The 13,275-nt window shown below is 40.8% G+C and overlaps 1 protein-coding gene across 1 annotated transcript in view; it reads right to left on the reverse strand.

Annotated features, from left to right (window-relative positions):
- Positions 1 to 8,223: 8,223 nt before the first annotated feature.
- Positions 8,224 to 13,275, reverse strand: part of MROH8 (maestro heat like repeat family member 8) — a 54,100-nt gene continuing 49,048 nt past the window's right edge. The window contains exons 23-25 of the mRNA XM_028157754.2: positions 12,164 to 12,335; positions 9,145 to 9,174; positions 8,224 to 8,410 (exon numbers count right to left, since the gene is read on the reverse strand). Of these exons, the coding sequence (XP_028013555.2) occupies positions 12,187 to 12,335 (149 nt within the window). The 3' untranslated portion in view covers positions 8,224 to 8,410; positions 9,145 to 9,174; positions 12,164 to 12,186. The remainder of the gene's footprint in view (positions 8,411 to 9,144; positions 9,175 to 12,163; positions 12,336 to 13,275) is intronic.

Genomic DNA, 13,275 nt, shown 5'->3' on the forward strand with positions numbered 1-13,275 from the left:
CTACCCACAACCACCTGCGCCAAAGCGCGCGAAAATCGCAGCTTCAGAGCGCCGTCTCTTCGATGGTCTGCATCCGCGTTTCTCCTCAAAGAAGTCCGTTTCTCCTCCAGGGCTCTAAGCGGCCCCTCTCCGGAAATATGATAAGAAGACGGACTTCGGGTCCTGAAAAAAAACCTGGACTTGGCTCTTGGCGGGCAACGGTGGGCACAGCGGACTGGACAAATTGGAAGCGGAGGGATCAGCACTTTGCGCGCAGAGTCTGCTGGGAGTTGTAGTCCATATACTGCCCTGAAGCCGCGGCGACGCCCTTGTCTTGTTGTGGAGCGGATGCGAGTGAACGACCACTGGAGCCCAGACCAAATTACAATTTAGGGAGCCTTTATTAGCCGGGTGGCCGGGCGACCCGGCGACTGCTCTGCCATTCTCCACGCCGGGAGACCAGAGAGCAGCAGCGACCCTTTGTGTAGGACCGCTTTTAAGCCCATTAACCACATCCGGTTTTTGCAGAACAAGTAACCCAAGACAAAACAGTTTTTCTCAAGCAACGTCAGGATCATGCCAATGACGACCATGTTATTCACAGGGTCATCCTGTTCTTCAGAAAGCTGACAGTGTTCTATGAAAGAAGGCTACGTGCTGGGAAGGGGCCATGAGACCGTATCTCAAGGCCTGGCCTGGTGTCAGCACTGTCAACTCTATCTGGGGCATAGTCCACGGCCTCTCTGGAATGCTCAAAAATTCCCACTCTCCAACAGTCTCAGCGGCTCTTTGGCCTGGGTATGGCTGGGCTGTCTTTTGCGTGGTGGCCTCATTCACCTTAGGGAGAAGGCTCCTCTGTCCCGCCTACGCATGGGCCTGGTGTGTCACTGCTCCCCGGCGCCAAACATAATCTGAGACTTGCCCCTTGAGTTAGGAGATGGTGGAGGGAACAGAAAAAAGCCGTCCCTTGACAGCGGGAGGGCGGGGGGGGGGGGGGGGATGGGATGGAGTGGGGAGGAGGACCTTGTTGGACTCTCCTCAGTGTCTCCTGCGCCAAGTGAGTGAGTGTGCCTTTTTAATGACTGAATTGTTGGTGAAGCAAGGATATTAGGGGACACCTCCCCATATCTTCTTGATCGCTAAACAAGGCTTGATCTGGATTCAGAGAAATGCAGTAATGGGGCCTCTTTTCAGCTTCCTGGACCCTGGGAACTGTCATTCTAGGCTGAGGAATGCCTGAGCATAAACCTGAAAGCATGGCACTAGCATTGAAACTTACCTTCTGCTCCACAGAAACCCCTGCTTCATGAAGAACCAGAGTGATCTTTTAAAAGGTAAATCAGAGCAGCTGTCGCCAGCCTTTCGGGCCTCACGGACCCCCAGTGGTCCACGGACCACCGGTTGGCGACCACATGTCATTCCTTCACTAAAAATCCTTCCTCTTGCCTTTAAAATAGTATCCAAACTCCTTTCCATGGCTTACAAGGCCCCTTGTGATCGGGCCCCACCTTATTTAGGGCATTGCTCTCCCACTCCTATCCCCCAGACATATAGTAACATTCAGCCTCATTGTTTCGTCTTGGAAACTCCAAAATGCCAAGCTACCAAGCTAGTTCTTGCTTCAAGGCCTTTGCTACATGCTGATCAAATGACCCCAAACACTCTGCACCAGATCTTTGCTTGTCTGGCTCCTCATCATTCAAGTTCAATGAAATGTTGCCTTCTTGGGCCATCCCTGAGCACTGCATCTAAAATAACTGATTTCACCTTCCACCCCATTTGTCTTCACAGCACCTTATCACTATCTGAAATTGTCTTACTTGTTTATTCACTGGCTCTTTCTACTAAAATGTGAGTTGCATGAGAGCATGGGCCTTCCTTTCGTGTTCACTATATTTCAAAATTTAGATTAGTGCCTGGTTCAGAGTTGGTACTCAGCACATACTCTGCCTGGTGTGTTTGAAAAATTACCAAGTGTCCATTGTTGCTTGGATGAGGGAAGGAATCACCAGAGATGAAAATGGAAGACAGGTCAAGGTAGTTTGTAAAGCACCTCAGATTTCTCACTAAAAGCCTGGGTATTCTCAGTGGGGGTTTTAATGAAAGAAGGTGACAAATGATTAGGATGCGTTTTGGACAGGTTTCTCTGGCTGCATTGTGACATATAAATTGGATGGAGTAGAGACTAGCCGTATGAAGCTGGTAGAGGACTGGTCCACTATAGGAAGGAGTTAGCCTGGAGAGAGGTCTCTGGCCTAGAACTGAAGGGGGCACTGCTAAAGAGGGATGAGTCAGTCCCCAATAGCAAGTTTCCATCTGGGCCAAGAGGGTGAAAGGTGATGCTGTTAACTAGAATCGGAGTACAAGCAGAAGGATCAGATCAGTTCTCAAATGGTTGTGTTTGGGATGCTTGCAGAAGTTTAAGAGGAGGCTACTGAACCCTGGGAGGTGGCCCTTTGGGACTTGGGAACCCGCTGCAAGCTAGGTCTCAAATGAGCAAAAACTCAAACTGCCCCCCAAAACTCAAACTCAAACTGAACTCCCCATGTGGTACTTCCTACTCTGCTTCCTTCTAGAAGCTACTGCTGCATCTGTCTTCAGGATCATCTCATTATTCTCTTGGCACATCATGTCTGCACAGAAACTCTTCCCACGATTTTTTACTTACTTGGAGGATTGCTTATGGACAGTCTATCTCTAGTGCCAATGGGTCTGTAACAGGGCTTATCATCCCTCCTCCTAACTTCCTTTCTTGTCAGCAAAGAAATGCCAGGATTGGTGGAAGTGAGATGGATGAAAGTAATCTTGTAGTGGCTCATTTGTTTTCTAATAAAACTACTGTGCTTATTTAAGAGAGAGCTCTATTACCCACTGTAAGAGACTTAGTGCTTTCTGGCTCCAGAGAGGAGCCCCCACCTACCTCTCAGAGCAGTAGCCAGGACTCCTTGCAGACCCTGAAACAGCTTATAACTCTGACCTCCAATAGTTAGTCTGAGAGAAAGTGGACTATGCACTATTTATTATAGTCTTCAAAACCCAAAAGTTTACATAAAATTTGGTTTTAAAACAAAAAAGAGAGAGCTCCAGGAATGGGAACACAGCCAGGACATGAGGATTTGAGAATATTCATGCAGTACCTGAAGCTAAAGAAGGAGATTCATAGCAGGGAGTGTGTTGGTATGAGAAGAGACTTTAGAAAACCCAACACTTCAGAGATGGTCAGAATTCGGGGAGTGAATGAAAAAACAAAACAAAACAAAAACTGACCAGAAAGGTATAAAAAACAAAGATCAAATATCTCACAGGCCAGGAAAGAAGTGTTCCACAGAGTCCAGCAGAAAGTTCAAATAAGATGAAGAATTCAATGGCCTTATATATTAGCATTCATATATTTGTTTTGTTTTTAAGTGTGCCAGCTGGGCTGCATAGGCTCAAGAAACAAGTTACAGAGGCAGAAGAAGGGCCCTTGAAGCTTGGGAGAGAGAAGGGCAAAGGTAACACGCCTGGGGGGAAGGAAGAGGGGAAAGGAAAGACACAGGCATGCTCCCAAGAGGGAGGAGCACTCATGCTTTAGTGACCTCTGCCAGAGCAGTTCTCTAGCACAGTGGGTGTGGAAGCCATATTACTATGGCCAAGAAGCCAATAGAAGGTCAGAAAGTTGAAGTAGGAAGTAAAAAGTTCTCTTTAAGAAGTGTTGTGGAGGAGTGGCAAAATAAAGAATATTTTTTAGGATAGGGGAAACCCAAGCATGTGAATAATCATGGACAGAAACAGGTAGCGAAAGTCTAAAGATAAAAAGACAAAGTGAGAGATCGTTGATGTGGCCAGGCCCTGGAAAAGGTGGTCAAGCTGGGAATTCAGAGCCTGGCCTTCCTCTTCATAGCTCCTGTCTGGAAGGTAATCACCTGACATCTAGATTCAGCAGACTGCCAGGTACTCTACTGAGTATAAAATAGAGCCACTTGCAGTAGAATGGAAAAGGTTGGAACAATTGAGAAATATCACTGGGTCTGTAAACTGTAACCTCGTGATTGGAATTTTTGAGGAAAAATGGAGTAAAAGTAAGTCTTCCCCATGGAATCCTGGCTTTCATAGCTGGTCATGGACAAGATAACAAGAGCCAAGAAGCCTCAAGTTTTTTGCCTTTGCCATAATTAACCAATCTCTTCCTCCCCCCCCCCCCCCCCCCCATTTGAACTGTAGAGGGTAATTCTGGCCTTAAAAAGATAGCAAGATAACAGTTAACTCTCAGAAATCATAAATCCCACAAAATCAGGGATTCATTGCCCCATTTTTCATCTTTTTAGTAGTTTGGTTTTCAGTGAGTTGCAACATATGTATCATAGCCCATTTCTTTTTTACTATTAGATTAGATTCTCCTGGTTCTTTTCCTAATTTATGCATATTAACTCTTGAAAAACCTTAATTTCTTCATTCTATGTGCAAGATACTGATCCTTCCTTTACTGTGACTTTCAGATCATCCAGACTTGAACTGAGGGGCATTGCCAGCTTGAAAATGATCCAAGAACAAAAGAAACATTTCTCAAAGGTCATCCATCAAACAAAAACTGAGAAACATTATTCTTTTTTTTTCCCTCCTCTTCAGGGCTAAAACTGGACTGTCAATAAGTCATATCCTGTCCGTGTAAAGCCTTTCATTTTCATCTGTCTCTTGATTCACCTGATTTGTCACTTTACATCCAATCAATCACACACTTCTATGACTTTTCTTTTTTCTATGTTGTAATTCTCATACTGTCCTGAGTTGAACTATTAGAAAGTACGGACCTTGGAAATGAGGCCAAAATAAAAGGGAAATACTCTTCAGTTCCCTTATGAAATAAAGCAGATTTAAGCAGTACTCTTTTCCTCCCCTATTTTGGATAGTAACTAAACTGTCATTGGTTGTCAATAAACAGTACTGCCATACTCGCCAGAAAACCTAGCCCATGGCTGTCTTCTTTGTAGCCACTGAGTCCCCTGCTCCTTTATTCTCTACACCTAATCACAAAAGGTTGTGGATTCCTCCTCCACCAGTTTCTAGTTGTCTCAACATTTTATATTTTTCTCTTCCAATACATTTTATATTTAGTTACTAGTCTAGTTTTTATATCATGTCACTTTCTCAGTACTTCACAGCTTCACTGTTATCATTTGAATCAAATGTACTGAGGACATATCCATCAGACCCAGCCTCATCTGAATGCTTTTTTTCTTTTTAAATCCCTTTACCCAATGCTCACCCTACTTTTTATCAGGGTTTAAATTTTTTTTTTCTTAATATCCAGTGGCATGTCCATTTAACTCTATATTGAGCTTTTTTGAATAGAAAATGAAGTATGAGTAGTAAAATACTTATTCTGCCTTCATTTCTGATCCAGATACATCATGAAGGTTGTTTCTATTCTGATCCCATTGTGTGTTAGCTTCTATGATTAGCCTCCTTCTTATGGTTTAATATTTCAGAGTTCTCCAGAGTATGTGTCCAAAGCCTGATTAAGACTTTTAGAAGCTCCAAGACTAAAAGATTATATGGACACTCTCCCAAATATTGAAAATATAAACAATTCTAAACCACAAAGTAAGTGTAAGAAAGTATAACTAAGTTCTGATTATTTGTCTCAAAAATGGTTATTTCATTTTGAAATATTTTTAAAAACATTTTTTGTCCTCCAGCTTTGCTATGCGCCTTAAGTAGATGTTTGATCAGCACACACCCCTCTTGGGAAAAAAACTGCTCCCTAATCATCTAACTGTCCAAAAAAAGCAGTTGAGAGTTGTGGGGGAAGGGCAAGTGCTGACCTCATCATTCTAGTAAGAAGTTGTTCCTCAAGGAAAAACTGAAGTGGTGATCCTTAAGCTGGGTCCCTATAGGAAAAGGAGTGCCAGCCCTACTCACAAGGACAATTAAGTGATTTTTGTATCTCCTTTAGACTTTGTATAAAGAACTGAAAGACTGAAAACACCAATTTTAACTTAAAACTGTTCATTTTAAGGCCTTTAGCTATAAAAATCTAGAGTGACCAGGGAATTCTTTGGTCACAGGAAGATATTTCAGAATAGCAATAGCATTTTTTTTTAAAATTGATTTTAGAGAAGGAAGAGAGAAATAGCAATTTGTCATTCCACTTTTTGTAGTTTATTTTTATATATTTTTTAAATTTCTTTTTAAATATATTTATCTTTTTTGTTTTTTCTTTTATGTTTTCTTACTTTTGAAAGGGCAGAGCAGGACAGCACAAAATGTACTGAACCCTCCATCCTGTGTAACTATGTATATGACTCCTTTTTCTGAGAAAACCACGAGAATGTAACAGTTGCATAAACCTGCCAATAGGAATGTAGAGAAGTGGACTCAGTCCAAATTAGGCAAGCTGCCGCCGTGTAACCAGACCCCTGACCCTGCCCCCTGCCCAATCAACGGGGCCACAAACGTTCCCCCCACCCACTGCTTTGGACCCCCTTTTTAAGCCTTTGTTCTCCCAAGGCTCCTCCTCTCTCCCCACCTCGCCACTGCGCCAGTGTGTGTACATGTGGGACTGAGCTCAAGCTAGCTTGAATACAGACTCTTTGCTTTTGCATCGGACTCGTCTGGTTCCCTGGTGGTTTTTCTTGGGGACCCCAAATTCTGGGCATAACAACTTTTATACAAAAAAAAATGTATTGATTTTTAGAGAGAGAGAAAGGGAGAGAGAGAAAAACAGATTTATGCACTTATTTATGCATTCATTGGTTACTTCTTCTATGTGACCTGACCAAGGATGGAACCCACAACCTTGGCATATTAGGATGATGCTCCAACCAACTGAGCAACTGTCCAGGGCTTGTTCTGTTTAATTTCTTGATGTTTCCTAATTACAGTTCCTGGCTAGGAGGTCAGGAATTTGTTTGTAAGGCTAGAAGGTCCTATTTTCTAGGGTAAGGTGAGCTAGCTAAAACTGAGTTGGAGGATTGTGATCGGTGTATGTTAGGTTGCATTATTAATCACTCACACTAACAGTGAGTTCACCAGATCCTTTCCTAAGAGGAGAGAGAGGAAAAGGAGCATGGAGTTTAAAAACTGGAAGAAGGAAGGAAGAGGTGCCCAAAGGGACAGAGAGATTTTGAAACCAGACAAGGAATGGGTCTGGGCTGCCTGTCACTACTTCAGCCAATCAAGCAGAGACAGGGTTGAATTATGTATGAGCCTTTATTTTTCAATATTGCCCACAAATGGGAGAATAGCAGGTTATCCACAAATATCTGCTCTATACCCCCTCCAGCCAGCCTCACCCCCCACCGTAAGCTAGCTGCTTATTTTGGGTAGAAGGACAAAGATTACATGGGAAGTAGGCAAAGGGAATTATAGGCATGGGTAAGTAGACAAAAGGAATAAGAAGGTATAATGGCCGAAACCGGTTTGGCTCAGTGGATAGAGCGTCGGCCTGCGGACTCAAGGGTCCCAGGTTCGATTCCGGTCAAGGGCATGTACCGTGGTTGCGGGCACATCTCCAGTATGGGGTGTGCAAGAGGCAGCTGATCGATGTTTCTCTCTCATCGATGTTTCTAACTCTCTATCCCTCTCTCTTCCTCTCTGTAAAAAAATCAATAAAATATATATATATAAAAAAAAGAAGGTATAATGATTACCCATTACAGACAATGTGAGCTGGGTTTGCAAATGGCAGGCTCCCCTCCAGGACTCCATTGTTTTGGCAATAAGGTTGTTAATCTTTCCATGATGACAGGCAGTTCTCTGATAAGGAGAATGGACCACATTTGGAGGTTAACTCCCAGGTCCTAGCCAGGTCAGACTGTGCTTTCTTTAATCAGAACAAAACAATCATGGTTTACAGAGCATGATTAATATTTCTTGTAACTATAGCTAGTCCTCACTATTTCTCCCTCCCTCCCCTAACAATTTGACTTATTTTACACTTGTACCTACTACAGTTTTATTTGCCAGGGTTGATGCCTGAGAGATTCTCCCCTCACCCAATCCCATCTTATACTTACATGATAGTTGAATCTTTCAATAAGAGAAAAAAATGTATTTCTTATAAAATAGGTATCTCAGTATAAGGAGGAAAAGCAATACTTGAATTTTAAAAAGTGAAAATCTAAACAAATAAAGACATCTGGGCCAGTAATAGATAATGAATAATAAATTTTAATAGTATGTATTAAAAATAAAGCCAAAATAATATTCAAGTATATTGAACTTTTATTTCAACATATTACAACAAAATTAAATGTCCAGAAATTTTTGTTTTGTATATTTTAAAAATTCCATAAAAACATAAGCCTATCTCTGAGAAAAATAATGGAGATATTTGGAATAAATAGACTTGGTAATAGAATCACTATTAACTACTTCTTCAGCTCTTCCCAAACTGCTGAGGTAGTTCAGTACAGAGCAGTCCTCTCTGTCTCTTAATGGATGCTTCTCTCTGTGAATTTTAACACAATAAAACAAATAAGATATGCATTGTTGTGCTTGCTCTTCCCTGTTGTTATTACTCAGAAAAGAAAAATCTGCCTGGAGGGAAAGGGACTCCAGTGTAAATATGAGTAGAGCGAAAGGATTCATTCAACCTCTTATATGTCATTGGAGATTTACTAGTAAACTGCATCCTAAACCTAGAGGTCTGTTTTTTTGCTATGAGACAAAGACCATGAAGTCAACCAAGGACTCAAAAAAAAATTCCTCAAGAATAACCACCACTTTTTGTTCTAACTCCATTTTCCTCAGTGTAGGATGTGCATTCTATCCCATTAAAAAATAAAATGAGGTATGCTAACTCTTAGGAGATAGAAACATCAATGATGAGAGGGAATCATTGATTAACTGCCTTCTGCACGCCCCACACTGGGGACTGAGCCTGCAACCCAGACACGTGCCCTGACTGAGAATCGAGCTGTGACCTCCTGGTTCATAGGTCAGTGCTCAACCACTGAGCCATGCCAGCCAGGCTCAATCATAATTTATAACATTATTTGAGTATATGAATTTGGGGCACAAGTCCAGCAACTGAGATTAATTGTAGAATAAATCTACATTTATTCACATTAGCGGGAAAGACCAGATTGTAGAGGAGCAGAGCAGACGAATCAAGGATGTGGGCTTTGGAGCCAGACTACTTGAGTTTAGCATTTACTAGGTTGTGCAAGCTTGTGCAAGTACCTTTCATGTTCTGTTCCTCAGCTTCTCCATCTGCAAAATGGAGATAATACATGGAGTGGTTATGAGGATTAAAAGAGTTAATCATGTAATATAGTTAGAGTCTGGTTCATTGTCAATATTCAATAAGCCTTAGTCATCTTTATTGGATAATCCATAAAATGGATAGTGGAGTTGCATGGAGTAGAGTGGAGTTGGGTAAGTGCTATGAGACCAAAGAGGAAGTAGCATGGGATACATGTAAGTCAAATGGGCTTACTGCACTGAAATTTAGCATCCAGTGATCACCCTCAAGGTGGCTCTGCTTGAGGGTGAAGAGTTAGGTCATCAAGCAGCCAGGGCCTGCATTTTAGCTCAAACTCCTGACTGCTGGTTTCAAACAAGACCTCTCTTGGGCAGGGATCCCCTTGAAACCACATTTGGCACACTACCACATCCCTCAAAACGTCTTACTCACCATGAATCATGAAAAAATTTATTCCTAGCAATGTTTTGGCAGAGGGATGGGGGTGAAAGGTGGTGGGGAAAGGGTGGTAAAGATTCATATTGCTCACTTTACAACAAAAACTTAATGCAATTCACCATTGAATCTATCTATTCTTCGTATGCTAGTTGCCTCATTTCCTTTTTCTTTTCCCATATTATGAGGCCTCTCCATTGCCATGAATAGTTAAGTCCTGGTTCTTTGCTTATGTTCCTCAAGCAAACAAGAGCCTGGGAATTAGATCAAAAGTGACCATTTCTACATGTACCTTATCAATGTATTGATAAATACAAATTAATCTCTTTCTCAGAAGATTTCTGTTTGTAAGAAAATTTTCTCCTAAGCAGACAGTGGGTAGCCGACAAATAGTAGAATCTGACAACAGCTGTAGGAGAAGGAATCAGAAAAATGAAAAAGGGGAAGTAAGAAGTGGGAACCATACATATTGGAATAGGTTTAGCATTACACCACTTCAGAAGTTTTTTCTTGCTTGAAGGTTTTTAAAGGAAAAGGAAAGGAAGAAAGGGTATAGGAATTTTATAAAAATACATAATTAATATTAAACTATAAGAATTGGATGTTATTCTTATATTGTTGACAAGTAGACTGAATTTTGACAAAAGAGCCAACAATAAAAACATTGTGGACTTTTTAGGAGAACCAAGATGGCGGCAAAGGTAAACAACTAAACTGCCGCCTCGCACAACAATTTCAAAACTACAACTAAAAGACAAAATGTCTACCACCCAGAACCACGGGAAAGCTGGCTGAGTGGAAGTTTTACAACTAAGAAAGAAAGAGAAAGGAGCACAAACGCTGAAAATCTGAGACACAGCTGGTCCTCACAGCCAATTGGCCTGCAGGTCAATTCCTCCCAGTGACACCAACAACAATCAAGACTTAACTACAACTAGGCTGTACACACAGGCCACAAAGGAGTGCACCAAGAGTGTCCACCTCAGGTAACTGGGCGGCTGACCCATTGAACCAATAGGACAAATAGTAACAAAGCTACCCTACCAACTCAGGGAAGCAGCAAAAATGAAGAGACAAGGAAACAGATCACAAACGAAAGAAATGGAGGAGAACAAATGACTGGACATAGAGTTCAAAACCACGGTTATAAGGTTTTTCAAGAATTTCCTGGAAAAGGCCGATAAATTTAATGAGACCCTCGAGGATATGAAAAAGGAACAACTAGAAATTAAACATACACTGACTGAAATAAAAAAATATTATACAGAGACCCAACAGCAGACTAGAGGAACGCAAGAATCAACTCAAAGATTTGGAATACAAAGAGGCAAAGGACACTCCTCCAGAGAAGCAAGAAGAGAAGAGAATTCAGAAAGTTGAAGATAGTGTAAGAAGCCTCTGGGACAACTTCAAACGTACCAACATCAGAATTATGGGGGTGCCAGAAGAAGAGAGAGAGCAAGATACTGAAAACCTATTTGAAGAAATAATGACTGAAAACTTCCCCCACCTGGTGAAAGAAATAGACTTACAAGTCCAGGAAGCACAGAGAACCCCAAACAAAAGGAATCCAAAGAGGACCACACCAAGACACATCATAATTAAAATGCCAAGGGCAAAAGACAAAGAGAGAATCTTACAAGCAGCAAGAGAAAAACAGTTAGTTACCTACAAGGGAGCACCCATACAATTGTCAGCTGATTTCTCAACAGAAACCATGCGGGCCAGACGGGAGTGGCAAGAAATATTCTAAGTGATGAATAGCAAGAACCTACAACCAAGATTACTCTACCCAGCAAAGTTATCATTCAGAATTGAAGGGCAGATAAAGAGCTTCACAGATAAGAAAAAGCTAAAGGAGTTCATCACCACCAAACCAGTATTATATGAAATGCTGAAAGGTATTCTTTAAAAAGAGGAAAAAGAAGAAAAAATAAAGATAAAAATTATGAACAACAAATACATTTCTATCAACAAGTGAATCTAAAAGTCAAGTGAATTAAAAATCTGAGCAACAGAATAAACTGGTGAATATAATAGAAACAGGGGCATAGAATGGGAGTGGATTGATAATTCTCAGGGGGAAAGGGGTGTCTGGTGGGGGGTACGGGAAGAGACTGGACAAAAATCATACACCTATGGATGAGGACAGCGGGGGGGAGATAAGGGCAGAGGGGGAGTGGGAACCTGGTGGAGGGTAGATATGGGGGGAAAAAGGAGAAACAATGGTAATAATCTGAACAATAAAGATTTATTAAATTAAAAAAAAACATTGCGACATTAACATTTATTTAGAATCTCTTTTGAAGCTCTCCTATACATGTTTATCAAAATGGGACTTTGTGGATGCTCTGAAATGCCTCAGAAATTCAGTACATTGTCACTCTACCTGCCAAACCAAGAACTGTGCTCTCTTACATATTCTAATTCCTTAAAAGTCTCGACAGAAAAAAAAAATATTCTGAGGTAATTAAATGGGTGGAGGCAGCTTTTTTAAGTGTGAGGGGGGAAAAAAAAGGAGCACTAGTTGCTTCTGTGGTTTCTGAAAGGATTAGTTTTTACCTGATGTTGCTTGCCTTGCATTTCTAGGTAGGAAGACAACACATGAGCTTCCTCAATCCGCATACTGTCTGCTCAGGTTCTGGTTCAGCCCCCACCTTCTGGATTTGGAATAAGGCTTGAGAGACAATGATGTGCAGAGAGGGCTCAGGGTCATGCAGCAGCTGTCTCAGATCTAAGTGCAAGAAAACCCAGGCGGGAGGTGAAGAACATTGTCAGTGGTCCATACACCTAACAGCCAAGGTACATGCCCTTGACCAGAATTGAACCTTGGACCCTTGAGTCCGCAGGCCGACGCTCTATCCACTGAGCCAAACCGGTTAGGTCCGTCTAATACTATTAATTTCTAAGTTCTTGTTGGTCCTAGAGGTTACTCTTAAATCATTATTCCCTTTTTTTTTTTTTTTTTTACAATATTTTTCACAGCTTCATATGATTGTACAATATGGATATTCTATAATTAACTTGTTTCTAATCTTGATGTTTCCCATTTTTGCTTAAGTAATACTGAAATGAACATTCCTATAATGATTTCTGCTTATTTTCATAGGTTAAATTTCTCAACGGGGATTTATAAGTGAAAGTATGTGCTTATTTAAAGGGTTTTGATACATATTACCAAACTTACCTATAAAAAAGTTGTATCAATTTATACTCATACCAGCACAGTGTATGATAATGTGTTTTCTCTTTACTCACCAATGTTGAGATTTAATTAATAATCTTTGCCATGTTGACAGAAAAATACATACTGGTATCTCATCCTTTTGTTTTATAAACTTTACTAGTAATATTGAATATTTTTATATATTTGTTGGCCATTTCTCTCCTATGAATTGCTTATTCATATTGTTTGCCACTTTTCTTTTGAGAAAGTACTGATTTGTTTTAAGGATATTAACCCTTTATTATATGGCAAATATATCTCCCATATCATTGTTTATTTTTCAGTTTTGTCTGTTAAATTTTTTAAAAAGTTGTTTCCATCACTATTTATCCCCCTAATACCCTTTCTGTTATTTTTTGTTTCAAAGTTGGTATTTAAAAAGTTTACATAAAAAAAAAATTAAAAAAAGTTTACATAGACAAATCTATCATTCTTTTACTTTATGGAT

The sequence above is a fragment of the Eptesicus fuscus genome, chromosome 12 (assembly GCF_027574615.1).
Source record: "Eptesicus fuscus isolate TK198812 chromosome 12, DD_ASM_mEF_20220401, whole genome shotgun sequence".
NCBI classification, from domain to species: Eukaryota; Metazoa; Chordata; class Mammalia; order Chiroptera; family Vespertilionidae; genus Eptesicus; species Eptesicus fuscus.